Source organism: Anopheles funestus, chromosome 3RL (assembly GCF_943734845.2).
Source record: "Anopheles funestus chromosome 3RL, idAnoFuneDA-416_04, whole genome shotgun sequence".
Lineage (NCBI taxonomy): Eukaryota > Metazoa > Arthropoda > Insecta > Diptera > Culicidae > Anopheles > Anopheles funestus.
Window position 1 is genome coordinate 71,462,917 of NC_064599.1, and position 18,162 is coordinate 71,481,078.

The window sequence follows — 18,162 nt, forward strand, 5'->3', positions numbered from 1 at the left end:
TATTAAGCATGGAACAAGAAAATTTGGAAATGTTGCGTCGACTTTAAAACAAGCATAAAACATTTGGAACAAACAAACATCGAACGCAAGACAGTTTGGGTTTTGACGGATACATCTCTAAGATATAGGATAAGTGAAACGTAACGCTCGTAACGCTTCGGAACCAAGCTCATTATCGGCTACTTATATTCTAATGATTCTGAAATGTTAGATAGATTTTTATTTTCTTTCATTGCAACTAAGCTAGTCAAGAAAGCAAACACTATTTTCATCCTTTTTTTACTGTTGTTTGATCCAAATTGAAAGGATGTAAAGTGAAGCGTTACGGAGCGTTACAATTTAGTAATTTCGTCAGGATATGGGTTATTTGGCTAGTTTGTTTTTGTATGCGTTACAAGTGTGTAAATTAAAATTACAGCAAGACGTAACATTAAAATTTTTTTTTAATTTAATGTTAAAATTAATTGTCTGACAGACATCATCTTATTTTTTTTAGCTTCTTAACTTTAGTCGTTATGAACCCCAAACAAAACAGTCGAAGCTTGTTTTGATTCTTCTATGACAGTTCCATACAACAACCGACTTTTGACAGAAAACTCTTCGAACATACTAATGTTTGTGTTAAATGTTCCATGCTTGATAGATCATGCCATCACTAAACGGAATTACAAATGTAGATTAGAGAAAATCTTGAATGTTTTCGAATCGTTAACATCCCAACAAAAGGTAAGTGTGTACAATGAATGTATTTTTTGTTTGTGGCATACAATTGGCTCCGCTCCTAATAATCGCTTTGTGTGGTTGTCTGTGTTTGATGCGCCTCACGAAAACAACAAAACAATTGCAGAATAAAAATTGTAATTTTAGCCTTTTAAAAACACTGAAACTCTTGAACTGTGGCATACCAAAAACAACAAAAAAACCATAGCTGTGTGCTGATTTTGTCCTGTACTAAACTTCTGTGTCTCGACATCCTTTCTCTTTCCGTTTTAGGCGAACGATTCGGTTACAGCCAAAAGCAATACGTACATTTTTTAAACGGACGGTGCACATAAACTTTAAAACTTTAATTGTTAAATTTAAAACATCTACTTACCTTCACGCAAATAGTTCAATAACCAAAAACCCGTTAAACGTAAGACAAAGCAGTATAGATTAATGAAAACGTTACGCTTGCAAGCAAACAAGCGAGCAAACGAAACAAGTGAGAACACGTACAGCTTCCGTGCTGCCGAAAATAAAGTTGACAATTTTTATTTTGCAATATACGCGTACGCAACAGAGCTATTTCGAAAAAACCCAAAACTCAAAACAAAAACCCAAATAATGGATACTTTCCGATACGATGACGCAGAAGGAAAATGGAGGGGAGGTAAGTATTCTTAAGGGGTAAAAAATCGTTTTTTTTCTTTTCATTCACCAAACTGTTGCCGCTTTTGTGTCTGCGCCCTGGATGATCATGTTGTTTACACTACTACTACCACTATTACTACTTCGGGTGAATATGGTTTATGGTAGAGAGTTGAGTGCTTGTCACTTACTCGTTTGCTCGTGAAACACTAACCCGAATGTGAGATGTTGTTAAATGTGTTGATCTGATGCACCACACAAAAAAAAACAAAACGCGCGCGCCCAACGTTCTACAACCCCTTTGCCGATCGATCCCCTTCATCCACAGGACGGTATCGTTTATCCGGAGGACGTGATCTATGCGGATCTGGAGGAGAACAATTACGGTCCGATCAACTATAAGGCTGCTTCGATCTACAATATGATGAAGTTTAAGCGCAACAATGAATAAACATGTGCGTCAGCTGCTACGCTACGTTGGATTGCTGCTTCCTTTACATACACACACGTGCGCTGTTTTTCTTTTCTTATATTCAATGTTTACGTTTACGATACTATTCACCATGCAGAACTGCATCTGTCATTTCGTGTAGTATACGCGCTACTTGTAAGCTGTTGTTGTTAAGGCGAGCTTTCTCCATTATTCATCAAATAAACATGATAACATAGTTAAGCATATATATCGTTTTTTATAGCAAAAAAAGAAGTGATGGTCTTTTGTTTCATTACTTTTCTAAAGAATCTATTAAAGGACACAAAATGGGGGGGTAAATACTGTCACTCTGATGCTCACCATATGGCTGTTGCAATTGTTGTTTATTCGAACGTGTGCAGCGACAATTCAATTTGCCTTCTCCTAATGACTTCTAATGTACTGCACAAGTATCTTGCTTCCAGGGACACTTGTTTCGATTTGCTTCCCAACCCTCACAATCTCTTTCACACACCGAACAAGGACACACTTGTTCAATTACTTTCCCACTTTCCAACGTGATACAGTTTTCCATTTCCCTTGAGGGAAAGAACACCAGATACGATCAATCTCCGCCCGTCTGTTTGGCTGGGTGGATGAGTACTGATAGAGTTATAATACGGCACCCAAATGGGAAAAGTGTGCCGTCACCTAGCGTCAAGGAGGGTTCGAAGTAGCCGTAGAGTACATTACCACAATTGCAGATTTGTTGCCGTCGTTGTTGTTGTTGTTGTTGTGAAGCAGAAGGCTCGAGGAACTTAATTGAACCGGCTTGTATAAAGTGATGCTGACGTGCCTGGATGGAGTGTGGGGTAGGAATTGGCTTTGTGATGATATCTGGCACTCGACTACTTTTAGGAGGCCATTAGGGGATTTCTGGCTTTTTGGAAGTGTAATGAGATTAGCATGCTTAAAACTACCGCACTTATGGTAAATTTGCATCAAAACAAGTTATTATCAAGGTAGGAAAAGCGGCCTCTGGCCTTAACGAACATGGTGAACGAGAATTCATTTTATATTATTGGTATTTTAAATAAAACCCAAATATTTAGATGATCTGTTATAAAATAAATAAAATAGTTGTAGTTCAGTTGGATTTGCTGACAATTTTTTTTTCTTACTCATTCTCATCTTACTTACACAAAATTGTCTATTTTATCAATTTATTTTTATCTTTTTTTCCTTCTTTAATTTATTCTCCCTTCAAATATAATTAGCTATCTAAGCTAATTTAGTTTTTTTGTTGAATTAAAATGTTTCATTCAAATTATTATTTATTTTCAAACAAGTTACTTCATTCGAATTTATTACTTCCTTACGCACCTGATAAGTTTAATTTTTTTTTCATTATTTAATTCACCAGGCGATACACGATTCATTACTTTTTAATTTACTTTGATTACGCTCTAAGATTGTTTATTTTCTTCACATATTTGTTTTTGAGTTTTTTGTTCTTTGATTTCTACTGATACAATTATTTCAATTTCAAATTTTGTCTTTTTTGTTTGCTTTTAAAAGGTTATTCGTGTTCTTTATCAATCACTATATATCAATCAATCACTTTCTTATTCACTTATTTACTTGTTCCTGTTTGATTCCTCCTCCTTGATTTTTACCTTTTTTTAACATCTTTCATTTTTTTTACTCACTTACTTATAAATGCAGACTACATCCTTTTTCTATTTTTTCTATTATGTTTTACTTTTTCACTTTCTCTCTGTTTCTTTTAAACTCACTTTTTCCACTCGAACCATACATTTCTTTATATTTAATGTATTAATCAGTTCTGGATGTTTTGAATTTGTTTTTTTTTTGGTAATTGAAGCCTTTTGCAAGGAAATTTAATTCACTTCTGCAAAATGGCACAAAAAATTTAACTAATGTTTGCTGAAGCCCTTGGTTTTCCCGTGCCGCAATCGCGAACGATAAGCGACGACGAGAAGTATCCAATTGCTGGCGGGTTTTTGAGCTCGACTCGCGCCAACCCTGGTGCTTTTATACTACATCGAGCCGGCCAAGGATAGTTAGCGCGCAGCCTGGTCGGGCAAACCAGTGCAATTTCTTTAGGGCGCAGTGACATTTGTAATTTTTCAGTCCGCCCCGTTTCTTAACGGTTCGGTGACAGCAGTTACATTTATGTACCCATTGCCTTGCAGAAGAGATTTCTCCGGGGGATTCCGGGCAAAAGAGCAGTGCCGTCTTATTATGCACCATATGTCCATGTTTTTTAGATGTTTCACGAGGGTTAGAGACAGACAATTCTACCGCTATAAGGGAATCCACTGTTTGACTCTACTGCAGGGACGGCTTGATACCGGAAATGTCGTGGTGATTTCGGATCGTCCTTTAAGTGACCAGTGTGTTTGAGAGCGAAATTTCATTGGCTGTTGGGACGAACAGCTCAATAATGGATAGGCAATCGATAGGCAATTTATTAACCCTAGCACTTAAGGAAGGGTTTGTATTGGGGTTGGAAAATATGGGAGGACAGGTCATGAAGTGCTTAAGGTTCGATCTTTGTGCGCAATAAATTCTTGGAGATCAACCATATCGAATCACACACTTGGAGTAGCGCTTAGTGGGATATTTAATTCTTAATATCCAAGTTTTATTGAGATGATTTTTATTCTGGTTTAGAATAATTTTCTGTGTAGACATATCTGGATGGTATAATAAAAAATTCAAGACAATAATATTTCTTGAATGTAACTAGTTTTTAAATAAAAACGAAAGAAACCAAAGTCAAGTCTCAATCCCAACCCGCGACAAATTGGATCTCCGTGACGAAAAGTCACTTCCATGTTGCCAAGTTAGCATTATCACCACCAGAACGTTAATAATTGTAAAGTATCATGACAAAAAAAAATAATTGGAAAAGAATTGCAGTTGGATTTGCGAGGCATTTTCACCATCGAACCCAACACCAGCACGTCAAATCCCTGAGAGGATCCATAGCACCACCATCATCTACCATCGCTGTGGTATAATATTTTGATCTCCCTGCCAAAATGGAGAGGGTATGCATGTGTCTCAATCCATTAATCTTGGCGACGACCTTCGCCCGGCCGGAACACGCAGTGTACATCCTGTGGTAAGGTTAATGCAGAATTATTCACGCAAAGCGGCGGCATAACGCCAAACAAGAGAAATGTTTTGCCCGCGCACGTGTCCGAGGCTTTCCTGCGCTACCGTTTCCGGGTAGATGTGTCAACGTGTTGGGTTGGGATTGAAAGGATGTTTTTGGGGAAGTTTTTTTTTCCTTCCTAAAGAGGAAGTTTTGCTCTTTCCAGAAAACTTAGGGCTTCCTGCGTGTGCAGCAACATTTATCCACACCACATCCGATCGATGTTGTTGCGTGGCGTTAGCAATGGTGCTAGAAACGGTTCAACGGTTCGGATTTGTTGGCATGAGTTTGCGGAAAAGTGGGGATTACAATAATCAGTATAAAAAGCTTAATGTCCTTGTCTATAATATGGTTCAAACATATATTTTTGTCGTTTAAGACATTCTTTGGAAAGCAAAATTTATATGATTTAGATAAAGAATTATATTTTTTATGTTAAGCGTAAATTAAATCCCAAATTGATATTTTTAAACAATCCTTTACAGCATTTATTAATGTATTTGAAAACGATGCTCGTATTAGTTCGTAAAATTTGTTGTAATAAAAAAGTTATTCAAATGATTATTTTTTTTTGAATGAATAAAAAGTATGTATAAATTGATAACAAATTATAAAAATGTATAAATTATCATCTAATGATGAAAAAGAAAACTTGAATGCTATCGAAAACATAGCATAAATTGCGTGAATATCTATGTTTACGGCCAATTGTTTATGCTTGAGAAGTGGGCGTGGCTTAAAGATTTCAAACGAACTTATAGCACCGACCACAAGAGGGCGCTTTTCTTTATGAAGGGATGATTTTTGTTCAAAATCGTTCAAAGAAAGGATTTTGCTAACGGATTCAAATAAACATAAGTTAGTAAATATAAAAATTTTATTAAAAAAAAATTTAAAATAATTCAAATACAATTATTACCAATAAATAAATGCCTTCGAATGATTGTGGCATAAATATTTGCTTTGTAACATTAATTAAAACTCAGTACATTAACGGTACATTCAAGGCATACCTTGTAAATGAATGTAATTGAATTAAAATCACTCTCGTGCAACCGTATAAATAATCACGTCAGGAAGTATTCCGGTTCGATACGCGATTGATCTTGGAATCGGTTAATATATTCTAACGCTACTCGCTCTCGTCGGTCGAGAGCGTCGTCGTCCAAGTTCCCGAACATAACAACCTGTTTGAGAATATATTTAAATTCTTCATCAATCGAAGTTGATTCAGTTTCCTTTTTCCCCTCGTCCTCCTAACCGGCTACGAATATCGCACGAATTTGTTTCCACCGGATTAGTAAAAGTCAAGTTGTACCGGCATGACCTTGTCTGGTTTACAAACCCCCGAGAGCGCCAGTTGGTTCGGGAGACCCTAAAAACCGGGCCGAGAAGTTTTAGAAACCTGTTTTAATCAGTTGCATAACGTAACGTGACGGTCCCCGGGACGAACGACGGATTGGCTGCGAGCGAAGAACTTAAGTTAGTACGATCTTAACGCTGCCTCCGGTTGGATGGTAATTAAAGTGACTGCTTTGAGTGAAGGCCTGCTTTGAGTGCGCTGAGGCTTAGGCTAGTGGGTGGAAGTGTTTACCTTTTTTTTGGTTTGCTACCAATCTGCCATGGAGGAAGGTGTTGCGACGGACAGTGTTGCGCTGGAAGCGATGGAAAAGTTAGGTCCGCGGGAAAAGTGGCGCATTATGAAGAATATTGCAGTGCTTGGGATTGCCTTCATGATACACTTTACCGCATTTCACGGGACATCAAATCTTCAGAGCTCGCTGCACAATGACGGTTCCCTGGGAGCGTACACCTTGGCCTGCATCTACGGATCATTGATTCTGTCCAACCTGTTCCTGCCTGTGTTGGTGATAAGGTCCGAATGAAGGGTGAAAGTTTTGGGAAGTACTTTTAACGAGACAATTCTTCTCCACAACACTTGACAGGCTTCTGGGATGCAAGTGGACGATCGTGGTTTCGTTCGTTGCCTACATGCCGTACATTGCGGCACAGTTTTATCCGAGCTTTGGCACACTCATACCGAGCGGTTTGGCCGTAGGATTCGGTGGTGGACCACTGTGGTGTGCCAAGTGTACGTACCTTTCGATCATAGCGGAAGCCTTCAGTATCTCCACCCGGCGGAAGGTTCGCACGGACTATCTGATCGTGAAGTTCTTCAGTCTGTTCTTCGTGTTCTACCAGCTGGCACAAGTGCTGGGCAATCTGATATCGTTCACCGGTACGTTTTGTGGTTCTCGTGATTACCTTGAGCCAGAAAACAGTCGCAAGTACACCCAAGTAATTCCCGCTCTCTTTTCAGTACTTTCCTACGGGGAGGTTGAATCGGTGGTGAATGGAACTGTTGACGCGAGCATTAATATATCGGTTACATGTGGCGCAAACTATGCTGCACCAATTCACCAGCAGGCAAAGAGTGCAATTGACCTCAAACGACCCGAACCGGAGCAGCTGAACCGATTGACCGGTATCTTCCTGGCGTGTATGGTGGGTGCGTGTGTTTCCGTTGCGTTGGGTGTTGATTCCCTTAAAAGGTATGGCAACACTAGTAAAGAAACTGAACTCTATTGATATTAGGACATACAGTACATCTTCAAACCTATGTCTCTTCTCACCTAAGATACAATATGGCACGCAAAGGGCCCGAGAATAGAATATCCGGTATGAACACACTCGTGATTACCTTGCGGCAGCTTAGTCACCGATATCAGCTGCTGCTGCTTCCCATCGTAGCGTTCATCGGCGTAGCACAAGCCTTCATAACGGCCGATTTCACAAAGGTAAGTCTTACCGCACAATTCAACGTTACCGTCCCAATAATGAGTGCCAATTTTATAATCTTCCATTCGTTCCAGTCATTTGTGGCCTGTGGGCTTGGTATCAGCTACATTGGTTACGCGATGATAAGCTACGGGCTGGCGAATACGGCTGCAGCCGCTTTAACCCCGTACGTCACGAAACATTTGGGCCGAAAGTTGCTCATTCTGCTGACGTTCGTTTTCCACGCGGCTCTGATCGTTTTCATGCTGTTCTGGACACCGACGAATGAATATTACAAGTATTCCATCATTGTCGCCTGCTGGGGTTTGGCCGATGGTGTCTGGTTGATTCAAATTAATTGTATGAAAATCCTTCTAAACGATCTTCACTAGCAAAATTTTTCTTATGACGAGAGTTTTCTTTCCCTTACACCGTTTCGTTGCAGCACTGAGCGGTATTTTGTTCCCGGGAAATGAAGAGGCTGCGTTCAGCAACTTTCGACTGTGGGAAGCGTGCGGTTCCGTCGTGATGTACTCAGCCAGTTCATTTTTTCCCACCTTCCACAAGCTGCTGTTTGTGCTGGGAATAATGACTGTAGGCACAATAGGGTAAGCAACAGGAAACGCAAAAAGGATTTTACGTGTGGTTTATTGTAAAGAAAAATGTTTTCTTTCCCTTTTTTACATTGAAGATATGGAACGATCGAATTTATGGAGTATCGAGCGAAGCGCATCGATCAGGAAAAGCGGTTTGAAGTCGTTAGCCAAGAACCGAACGACAGTTAAATAAGTGAATTTATTTTGTTCCCCCCCCAAATTGTTCCTCCTTTTCCTGTTTAGGCAAGTGCAGAAAATAATAAAGTTAACGATTTACACGAGAATTTAGCTCTGCCTAATGATTAATGATATCAAATGGCTGCGTGCGTGACAACGTGCGATGCAGCCAATAATATTTGAAATCACCCGTACGCAGCCGTTTGCTATAAAATCATTCTAAATTTAAAAATTTTAACGGTTTTTCTAGGATTGCGGTTCTAAAATAGAGTATTTGTTACTATTCAAGCAAAATTTAATATTTGTGTAAAATTCTGTCTGTTAACACGTTGTGTGCCACGCTTATTTTGGTGATGTTTCCTAGCAGGCCACGGCGTTTTTGTGTACAAATTGACTGTCTATCATTTTTGATAGACATGGCCCCCCAGGAAATGTAAATTTCAAACTGTTATTTCTCCGCGGAGATACCACATTTTTACAAAAAACCTTCGGCAAATATGTAGATTAGACTTTAATGAACCTAATTATATAGTTGGTTTTCGAAAACCCTTAGTCAATTAATTTATAAAAGTATATTTTTGGGATGCCTTTTTTCGAAAAATCTGACGTTTTGTTCATATTGCTATCTCTTGTGAAGCGCCGTTCCACCGTCTGTTGTTCAAGCATATATTTGTCTCACTCGCACTGCAGACGATCAAACGGCGCGGCATAAGAGATAGCAATATGAACAAAACGTTAAGATTTTTCGAAAAAAGGCATCCCAAAAATATACTTTTATAAATTGATGGACTGAAGATTTGCGAAAACCAACTATGTAATTAGTTTCATAAAAGTCTTATCTTAATATTTGCCGAAGGTTGTAAGTAGAAAAGTGCACCCACCGCGGAAAAATAACACTTTGAAAATGACGACTACTGTCTATCAAAAATGATAGACATGGCCCCCCAGGAAACTTCACTGTCTATCAAAAATGATAGACATGGCACACAACGTGTTAAAGGCTTACCTTAACTAAAAATAATAAAAAACGGTATATCCCTTCGGACGCGTGTTCGGTTAGCAACACAGTACAGCAATGTCTCACAGGAATTTTACAAAAATGTTGCATTGCAAAAGTGTATTTTTCATAGTTTTCGCTTATTTACTCTCGTACAGGGGGTTTTTTTAATACCTTAAATATTACATTATAACGCTCGACTTGATATGACGACCCGCCCAAATGACTGTTGTACACCGTGCTTTTATTTCGCGTCACCCATGACAACGGTACGATAATAATGGGCTGTACCATAAATTCTCGCCCTCTTTGATTGGTATGTGTTAGAATGTGTGTGTGTGTGTATGTGTGGGGGGAAATTTTACTTGTTCCTTTATTTAATCTTTTGCGATAGAATTAAATGCATTTTGTTTTTGTTTTTTCCTGTTTCCATTACTGTCTGACCATTTCAACCCCTTGTCCGTTCGCATGTGATGTGGTTTTTGTTTTTTAAATTGTTAATATCTTTTTGTGTGTATGTTTTGTGTTTAATTCACATCTTAACCTTATTCGGTGCTTTTAGCTTTGTCTCTCATTCTAATATGGTGTGCCTGTGATTGTTGTGTTGTGTTTCCTCTGTTCCATTAATCTATTTGACACTCAGTTTTGGTTTTGTTTTCCTACCAACAGATATAGATTCTTCACGTTGCACGGAATTCGGGACGAACGTTCGTTTAACATAAATCCATTTACATTTACATGCCTTTCCACTGAGATATAGTGTGTTCGATAACTGTTCTATCGGGTGATTGGTTTTTTTGTTGTTGCAATAAACCGATGCTATAATTTCGCGCACTGACTTTTCTTGTCGGTCCACTACATAAATGTCTCTCTCTCTCTCTCTCTCTGTGTATTAACAAAACAAAATGTTGCTTGTGGGCATAAAATATTCGCAATGTCGTTCTCACTAAACATTTAGACGATGAAAGGAGCTTCTTGTACAATCTGTGCTGTGCTGCTGATACAAAACAATATACACAATTTGTATGTGTTACGATTTGTCCGGTTTTTTTTATACAATTATTACACACTCATGGCTATGGTTCGTTATCGTTTAAAGTGTTTTTGTGAGCATTATTTTTACAACGAGGATCACTTCCAGGGGTAGAAAGGGGAAAGTTCAGATTGATATCCTGTAATTTTATATCGTGTTTTTTTGTAAGTTTCCTGGGTGCTCTTGTAGGATTTTTTGTATTTGTTCAGGGTTTTTGTTTTTGCGGAAAATTCAAAGGATGTGTTTGCCTTTTATTTTATTTTTTTTGCTTGTGTTTGTGTGCTGGCTGTCTTACTATAAAGATTAGGAACTTTGGTTTCACGAGTTCACACAAGATGAGAAGCAATTATTCGAAAAAATGAACGCTTGGTAAAGTTTGTTTCCTCTAACCAAAAAGTCTAGTTGGTTTTGAAAGGGAATAGTGTTTAAAATTTTATCAAAAATAGAAAATAGTGTTTTAAAAAGTATTTAAATTAATTGCAAGCAAAAGAGCATAAGAAAACATTTAGCTGAAACACAAACTTTAATTCTATCTTCACCTTGTTCTCATCCGCCAACTCGGAATAACGCAAAACAGAAAAACATTTTTCTTAACAAGGATTTTACCAATCTCCTACACATACGTTTCGTACAGATGCAAAGCTATTTGTCAGTGTGAGGGGTCGTCGAAAACACAAAAGAATATGAAAACAAATAAAACAATCCTGCCTTCACAGTATCTCACCATACATCGTTACGGTATCCTAGTATCATGCTACGTATCCTACATATGTATACATATTCAATATCGGAATGGCACCTTATTTTATATGGCTATGGGTTGGCGCGAATGAAGCCGTGTACGTTCCGCGCCACACTGCTGCTCGTATCGGTTTAAGTATTTTCCATCTTGAAGCTTTTCGACATCATACGCACGGTGTTTTTGAGCGCTTGGCGTTTGTTGCAGAACCAGATGCGTATGACTTCCCGCTCGTAACCGAGCTGATGGGCTAGGCCGGTTATTTCAGTTCCTAAAAAGTATATTTTAAAGCACGATTAGTTGGGCTGCAGTGCTGTAATGGCTCATGTCCACTTACCGGAAGGATGTGTGTTTCGTTCAAAGTGACCATTTAGCAGTTCGAGCGCTTGCGGTGTAAAGGATGTCCTTCGTTTCCGCTTCTTGGACGGTTCCACACCGATAAAATCTGGCACATGGTTTTGACCCGATTTGTACCTAGATGAATGACTGAACGGGTTTTAGACAGGTGGGAACGAAAGGTAATTTTTCCCCACAAAACAAGTAAGCAAACACACCACACGCAGTTGATGGTGAGAGAAAGAAAATGGAGACAAAAAAAAGAAGAAGAAAGCGTGCAATTAAACATTATGCAGTTTTTGGCAACACTGTTCCGCTGGATGTACCACGTGCGTTCGAACTCTAATACGCTAACAAACAAATTCTTACCTTTCTTCCGCTTCCTTCATCCAACGCTCAAGCACTGGTTTAATTTTTTGTGCGCTTTTGGGAGTTATGTCTAACTTTTCAAACCTTGTGTGTGTGTTTATGTTTTTTGTGTGTGAAGAGAAAAGAATAAAAAGTAAGAGTAAACAAATGGTATAAATATACAAACAAATTGAGTCAAACGGAATGCAAAAACGGAAACGAAACAATAATACCATACCATGTACCAGGTATCAACCCTAATGTTTAGTTAATTTAAAGCCAATCAATCAAACAAACAAAAAAACTGGGAGCAACAAGGAGTGAGTGATAATAGGAATAGCAGAGAGGAAGAAAAGGTACAAAAGATTGCCAGGACATTGATCAAATTTGCAAAAAGTGTTTTGCCTTTTTTTATATTACTGGTGATTGAACGTTAAAACAAAACAAAAAAACAAAAAAATAAAGTAAAAAAAAGAAAGAATAATTAAAAAAAGACAAACAAAAAAATAACACAAATTAAATGTACAATGTACTGGCCAATAAAAAGAAAAAAGAGAAAAAAAACATAAAATAAAAAAGGAGGTAAAATAGTTAATAAAAAAGAAAGGAATTAATGCGAGAGGAAAAGCTTACCTTTTTTGTTAGAAAGTCAGACAAAGTTAACAATTTCTACACTTTTGTACAAACAGCTACTAAACTACAACTATTTTAAGTATCTTTTATTTTACATTAATTTATGTAAGTTTTGTAAGGCTGTAGCATCGTTTGTTCTGTCTTCCCTATTTATTGTTTTATTGTTTAACAGCCCCAGAAGGACCTTCAATTGACAATTCATGGTTTAAAATTAGAAACATTAGAATGTTAATGGTTTTTAATTTCGTTCGTTTAAATGATCTACAATGTAGGGGTCGGTCATTGTGCAACTACTGGAAGGGCACATTGGTTGATAATTCTTACCTTGGGGAATGTCTCAGTGTGTGTATGTGTGTGTGTGTGTGTGTTTCTGTCCATTGATTTCTAGACGCATGCTTAACTACTTCTACTACTGTACGTGCACGCATAAACCAAAGCCAATTGAACGGAAAGTAGGTTAACAATGAAGCAAGTGTTGTAGTGCGGGCACGGGGAAAACAAAACGATGAAGCAACACAAACAAGAAAAACAAAGAAAAGAAAACAAATAACACAATATTGCTACCATATTGATATCAATTAATACATACATTTGCTGCTGCTGCGATGAAAGTTGCGCTGCACAATACATCTGGGCCGCAAGAGCGCTGGTTTTTGGTGTGTTTTTTTGTTTGTTTGTGTTTAGGCACGTGTATGTGTGTATGTGTGTGTATGGAAGGCATTTGATTTTGTTTCATGATGTGTAATCATCATCGGTACCACATTCGAAGGGTTCGAAGTTTTTAGTTTTTGGGCAGGATTGGCAACGATCACGCGATTTTGTTTGGTGGCAAAAACCGAAACCGAAAGAAAGGAACCAAGAAAAAGGAAGAAACAATGGTAAGAAACAAACGATAAGTTTACATGAAACGGAAACTGTGCGTTGCCAAGAGCGGGTTAATTTATTATGCTTGATTAACCCATGAGATGGGGCTTTATGGTTGATCGTGTCCGAAACGCGCTATGCGAAACGAAACAATGTCCTGGCAACGTGTGTCCAACCTTCGTTCGTTCATATGCGATTTGGTTGGTAAATGGGGGTAATTTAGAATTTTGCAAAGTGTTTTTTTTCTGTACATGAATATTTAGGAATTTTTCTTTTATAAAATTTTTAATAAACATTCATCATCAATATCGCTACCGTGAGAAGGCATTTAATCCTATTAATTCTCTCATTAAATTGATTTTCACTAAGCTACTAATTCATCTCAATCATTTTTAAATCCAATAAAGCTTTATAGCTCGTTATTTAAGTTGAAATTTAAAAATTGCTTGAATTTAAATTATAAACTGTTTTAAGATTTTCTTGAGCAACCCCTTTTTTTATTGTAACTAATCCGAAAGAAAGGTATATTACCTGCAGATCGCACTCTGGCTGTAAGCAGGTCCCTCGGTTACCGACAGCGCTTGGCCGACCTGTGTTTGCGTGAGTCCGAGCGACAGTCGCCGCAGTTTGAACGCCTTGGCGAACTCCTTGATGTCGTCCAGATCGATACCGTCCACCACGTTGCAATTAGTTTGATTGATTGTTAACTCATCTGCAGCACGGCATCGGGAAGAGACGAGAACGAGAACGGGTATAGAAAATTAAACCAATATAGAAAGACTGTTGGCTGAAGTCAATAGTTGGAGGCTGTGACAGAATGACCGGGAAGCGGGATGGGGGAGAGATATTATTGAACTCGCTTTTATTGGCAAGATGGCAGGAAGCAACCGGCAACCCACCACCATTACCCATCGCACGGTCAGACAGTTAATGTCGACCCGCTGTGCTTCAGCCTGGACCCGAAAGCAAAATGTTCCAACAATCATGTATAATGTGCAAGAGGCAAAGCGTGCGCCGTCCGAAAGTACCAGGAACGCGACTAATAAAGCACATTAAGGGAAATGTTTAGCGTAAATTAAGCGTTAATAAAGAATGTCAAATTAATTGACTCGAAGAACTCGGTCGGTAGTATGCTGGAGCGAAGAGAGAAAAAAAAACCCCAGAAGTGCTGTAAAGAATTGAACACGAATGACATATGCTTCGGTTGAGTATGAGGGGCCCTTGTTGCTGGGAGAGGGTTTGGTGGAACGAAAGAACGCGAGGAACTAAATCTTTATTTCATACCCAGCACGAATGTGCGTCCGAATGGAGTAAATTATGGTGGTTAAAGTAGGGAGGACAACAAAAAAAAGGTTCGAAAAGGAATTCGTCCAGAAATGGTGGTTGCTTTGATGTGATCCACGCCCAATAGTAATGAGGAACTCCGATCGAGATTGACGATCGTGTAGTGTAAAAGACGTTGGTTCACTTGTCACCCTATCTCTGATTATGATTGATTGCAAACAAATACGGATGAATGAAGGGATCTTTAATATTTTTCAATTTTTCAACTCAATTAAGTTCACCAATATCCAGTTCGAATATCCCCGGGCCCAATGCGCCTCCGAAGAGTTGAGCAAAATTTTCAACATAAACTTTAAACAATTTACAGCTAAAATCAGAAGAACTAAACCTTTGGCTTACTTGGATGCTCTTCCAGAAATTCGTGGTTCGATGCGTCATCATCATCGTCATCACTGTGCGATAATCGGCCGGCAGAACCAGCTGGACTTAGTTTGGGCGGTGGCGTACTGGCTGCACTGTGATGCGGGCGCTTTTGTAGCTGATGTACCGTACCGCTGCTACTGCCGACGGTGGATGGTTTGTCTAGCTCCAGGTCGTCTACCGAAGGTGCTCGGTGATGCTGCTGCTGCTCTATAAGTTCCAGATCGCAAGAGCCGGGTCTACCGGTGGATCCCGGTGCAGACGGCCCGGAGGAAGAATGATGATGTAGCGGTGAGACGGACGAGTGTGTATGAGTAGACGGTTGCTCCTTGGGTAGTGCTAGGCCAGAACTGGATGAACCGGCAGGTGATAGCTTTGACTTGGATGTGATCAGTTCGCTGCCACTCGGTAGACCAAGTCTGATAAAAGAGTTCCAAGAGAGTACACATTAAAGAACGTCCCAAAGAAGAATGATCATATCCTGGAGAATGAAACATACCTGTTGATTGCACTGTCCGATGGAGAGCGTGGACTCGTTGCACTGATGATGGCACTGTGGACGTTCACCTGCAAATGGCCATTGCTGGAATGGCCACTGCCGCTACTGCTGCTCGGCGTGGTACAGTTCATGGTGGCCGGTGGCGAGAGGGTACGTTTCAGGGGCATCGATTTTTCGTATGGTGATGACGAGCAGGAAGCATAACTAGCCGGCCGGCTGAGTGTTGACACGGGTGGAGAAGATGTGGCCAGCGAGATCCGCTTCGGCGATTCGCCAGATTGTACCTTTGTCCGATGCATGTCGGGTGTCATCCGACCACCAGTCCCATGTCCAAGGGAGTTAGAGCCGGCGGAGGATGACAGTGAGTGGGAGGATTGATGCTGCTGCCGATGGGCGTCGTGCACCGAGGGCAAACAGCTCGAACCAGACACCGAGCTGGCCGAAGCGGACGTGGAGTTCGGTTTAAACTTCACATCTCCATGGTGATGGTGGTGATGATGGTGATGGTTGGCGTAGTGCAAACCTTTGGGGGAATGTTGTTGCGATTGCTGCAACGGATGACCGCCGGCGGATGCTAGCAGCTGTGTCGAAAGCAACCCACTGCTAGTGGATCCGGTCGTGTCACGAGGAGTCGCGAAAAGACCTCCACTAGCGGCGGCAGCAGCGGCGGCTGCTTGGGCCGCCTGTGAGTTAAGCGTTTCGCTGAGAGAGTTATTAAAGTTCAACGATTGTAGCAGGGCCTCACTACTCATGTTCGATATCACCTGCTGCCCGACCGGGATCGTGAGGATCGTTTGAGTGGCGATTCCTGTGATCGGAAAAAGGCGTACAATTCAAATTAACCATAACTACGTCCAGTAATCGACGCGTTTTCAAAGAAGAAACAACAACCTTACCTTGAGATGTCGGTATGAGCAACTGAGCACCTTGGATTCCCTGCATTATTTGTCCCGACGCTAGCAGCAGCTGTGGCATCTGGGGTGCGGCCGCTGCAATTGGAGCAGCCGGCCCTAACCCCAATACCTGCGGGCTGTGATTTTGACCCGACAAGCTTAAATTGAGTGGTGAATTCCCCAGCAAGGGAGACGTTGGCAATCCCAAACTCGGCCCTAAAACGCTTGCCCCCGTTAGCTGTGCTAGACTTTGCAGTTTCTGTAGATTTAACATGTCTTGCACTGGGAAAGGAAACATGCAGAGAAAGTGTGTGCTTGCGTTAGCTTCACCGCTTGTATCACTGCTACAATCTGGATGGTGTTCGATATGTACTCACTAGTTCCATTCAGGTGTACTTGGGCGGCAGCTACGGCAGCAGCGGCAGCAGCTGCCGTCGTCGAGGTCGCGCTCGGACCGGTAGGCATCGAGAGGGGAGACATCTTGTCCTGAGCTGTCCGCAGGATGCCGGCCGTTTTGTTACTGCTGTTACTGCACCGACCGTCTAGTTCGGTCGGGGTCGGTGTAAGGAATGGACTGTTCGATCGGCTACAGTGATCACTTCGTCTTCTATTCTGCGAAGTAGAAATATCAGAAGAGTTGAATGAATTAATAAAATTTCTGACAAGAACAATAGTTAAAGCTAAATAAAGTATCACTCCAATTTTGCGGCAACATTGCATCTTAATGGAATTGACATAGTCACTCCTTTAACTATATATATCTATGCAAGCATCTTGCATATAGCAAATAAAAAATTATCAGTTGATCTTTGACTGCCAGAAGGCAGAACTGCCGATTAAGGACATTATTTTATTTCAAGCTAACTCAACAGACATCTCGTTATTTACAAAACATACAAATTTCTTGGGAGATATTTTTCTCTTGTACAAATAACTTATGAATAATCACCTCCATAAAAAGAAATTTTTCAAAGTACTAAGAAATTGAGGCTTCGGCTAGCCCGGTGTTGGAGATGCTAGCGGCGATGGTCTTTACACGATAGGACCAGTGATAAAATCCAGTCAGGGCCAAACACCTGTAGGCAGGACTGACTACTCCTACGGGAAAATAAAGTCGAGTAAAGTCAGTAATGCAGACCTCTTGAGGTTGTAGTGCCACAAAGAAAGAAAAAAAGACCGTCGAGTCACTGATGGAGCCCGAGTTGCGAAATTAGAAGATTGTCTTTTAACTGTCACAAACAAGAAGCATTGTGAAATTTGACGCTATAGCCATATACATTGGAGTTAACCTGTTATATGAAGGTATAGATGTGCGCTTCATACGAAATAATTGGACGTCCTGACATCTTTCAAACGATTCAGTGATCTCTACAAATGTCTTAAAACGAATACCTCAAGGATAGTGATCATGTACAGTGGAGACTGATCATGTACAAACATTTTTTAAGTACCTTCATTTAAATGCTAAAGATCCAAAGTTCTTCGTCTTTTAATTGTGATCTGTCTCTGGTTTTCCATGTTTATTCCAAGGAGAAGACAGCTAAACAAGATGTTTTGCTTTACGATCTTCAGTATTTCTTTCTCCAAATAGTGTGGACTCTTTAAATGCCAGTGTTCTT

The 18,162-nt window shown here is 40.0% G+C and overlaps 2 protein-coding genes across 7 annotated transcripts in view; one reads left to right on the forward strand and one right to left on the reverse strand.

The window, feature by feature from the left end:
- The first annotated feature begins 6,135 nt into the window (after positions 1–6,135).
- Positions 6,136–8,604, forward strand: LOC125769365 (UNC93-like protein). The gene is made up of 7 exons (XM_049438060.1): positions 6,136–6,822; positions 6,893–7,185; positions 7,267–7,498; positions 7,585–7,744; positions 7,820–8,084; positions 8,170–8,332; positions 8,416–8,604. Exons 1-7 carry the CDS (start codon positions 6,569–6,571, stop codon positions 8,507–8,509), a joined length of 1,461 nt encoding a protein of 486 aa, XP_049294017.1. The 5' UTR covers positions 6,136–6,568; the 3' UTR covers positions 8,510–8,604.
- A 982-nt stretch (positions 8,605–9,586) lies between these two features.
- LOC125769359 (POU domain, class 6, transcription factor 2) overlaps positions 9,587–18,162 on the reverse strand; it is a 64,433-nt gene continuing 55,857 nt past the window's right edge. For 2 of the 6 annotated variants that reach the window (XM_049438045.1, XM_049438043.1), the window contains exons 3-11: positions 16,921–17,155; positions 16,547–16,825; positions 15,651–16,458; positions 15,131–15,570; positions 13,979–14,159; positions 13,173–13,229; positions 11,972–12,055; positions 11,604–11,752; positions 9,587–11,537 (exon numbers count right to left, since the gene is read on the reverse strand). In XM_049438045.1, coding sequence (XP_049294002.1) covers positions 11,401–11,537; positions 11,604–11,752; positions 11,972–12,055; positions 13,173–13,229; positions 13,979–14,159; positions 15,131–15,570; positions 15,651–16,458; positions 16,547–16,825; positions 16,921–17,155 — 2,370 coding nt within the window. In that variant the 3' untranslated portion in view covers positions 9,587–11,400. The remainder of the gene's footprint in view (positions 11,538–11,603; positions 11,753–11,971; positions 12,056–13,172; positions 13,230–13,978; positions 14,160–15,130; positions 15,571–15,650; positions 16,459–16,546; positions 16,826–16,920; positions 17,156–18,162) is intronic. The other 4 variants (XM_049438046.1, XM_049438049.1, XM_049438048.1 and 1 more) reach the window with 4 other exon arrangements.

Coding starts and splice junctions, on each gene's coding strand:
- LOC125769365 (XM_049438060.1), top strand. CDS start 6,569: ATGGAGGAAGGTGTTGCGACGGACAGTGTTGCGCTGGAAGCGATGGAA. Junction 6,823..6,892: donor CTGCCTGTGTTGGTGATAAG/GTCCGAATGAAG, acceptor AACACTTGACAG/GCTTCTGGGATGCAAGTGGA. Junction 7,499..7,584: donor GGTGTTGATTCCCTTAAAAG/GTATGGCAACAC, acceptor TTCTCACCTAAG/ATACAATATGGCACGCAAAG.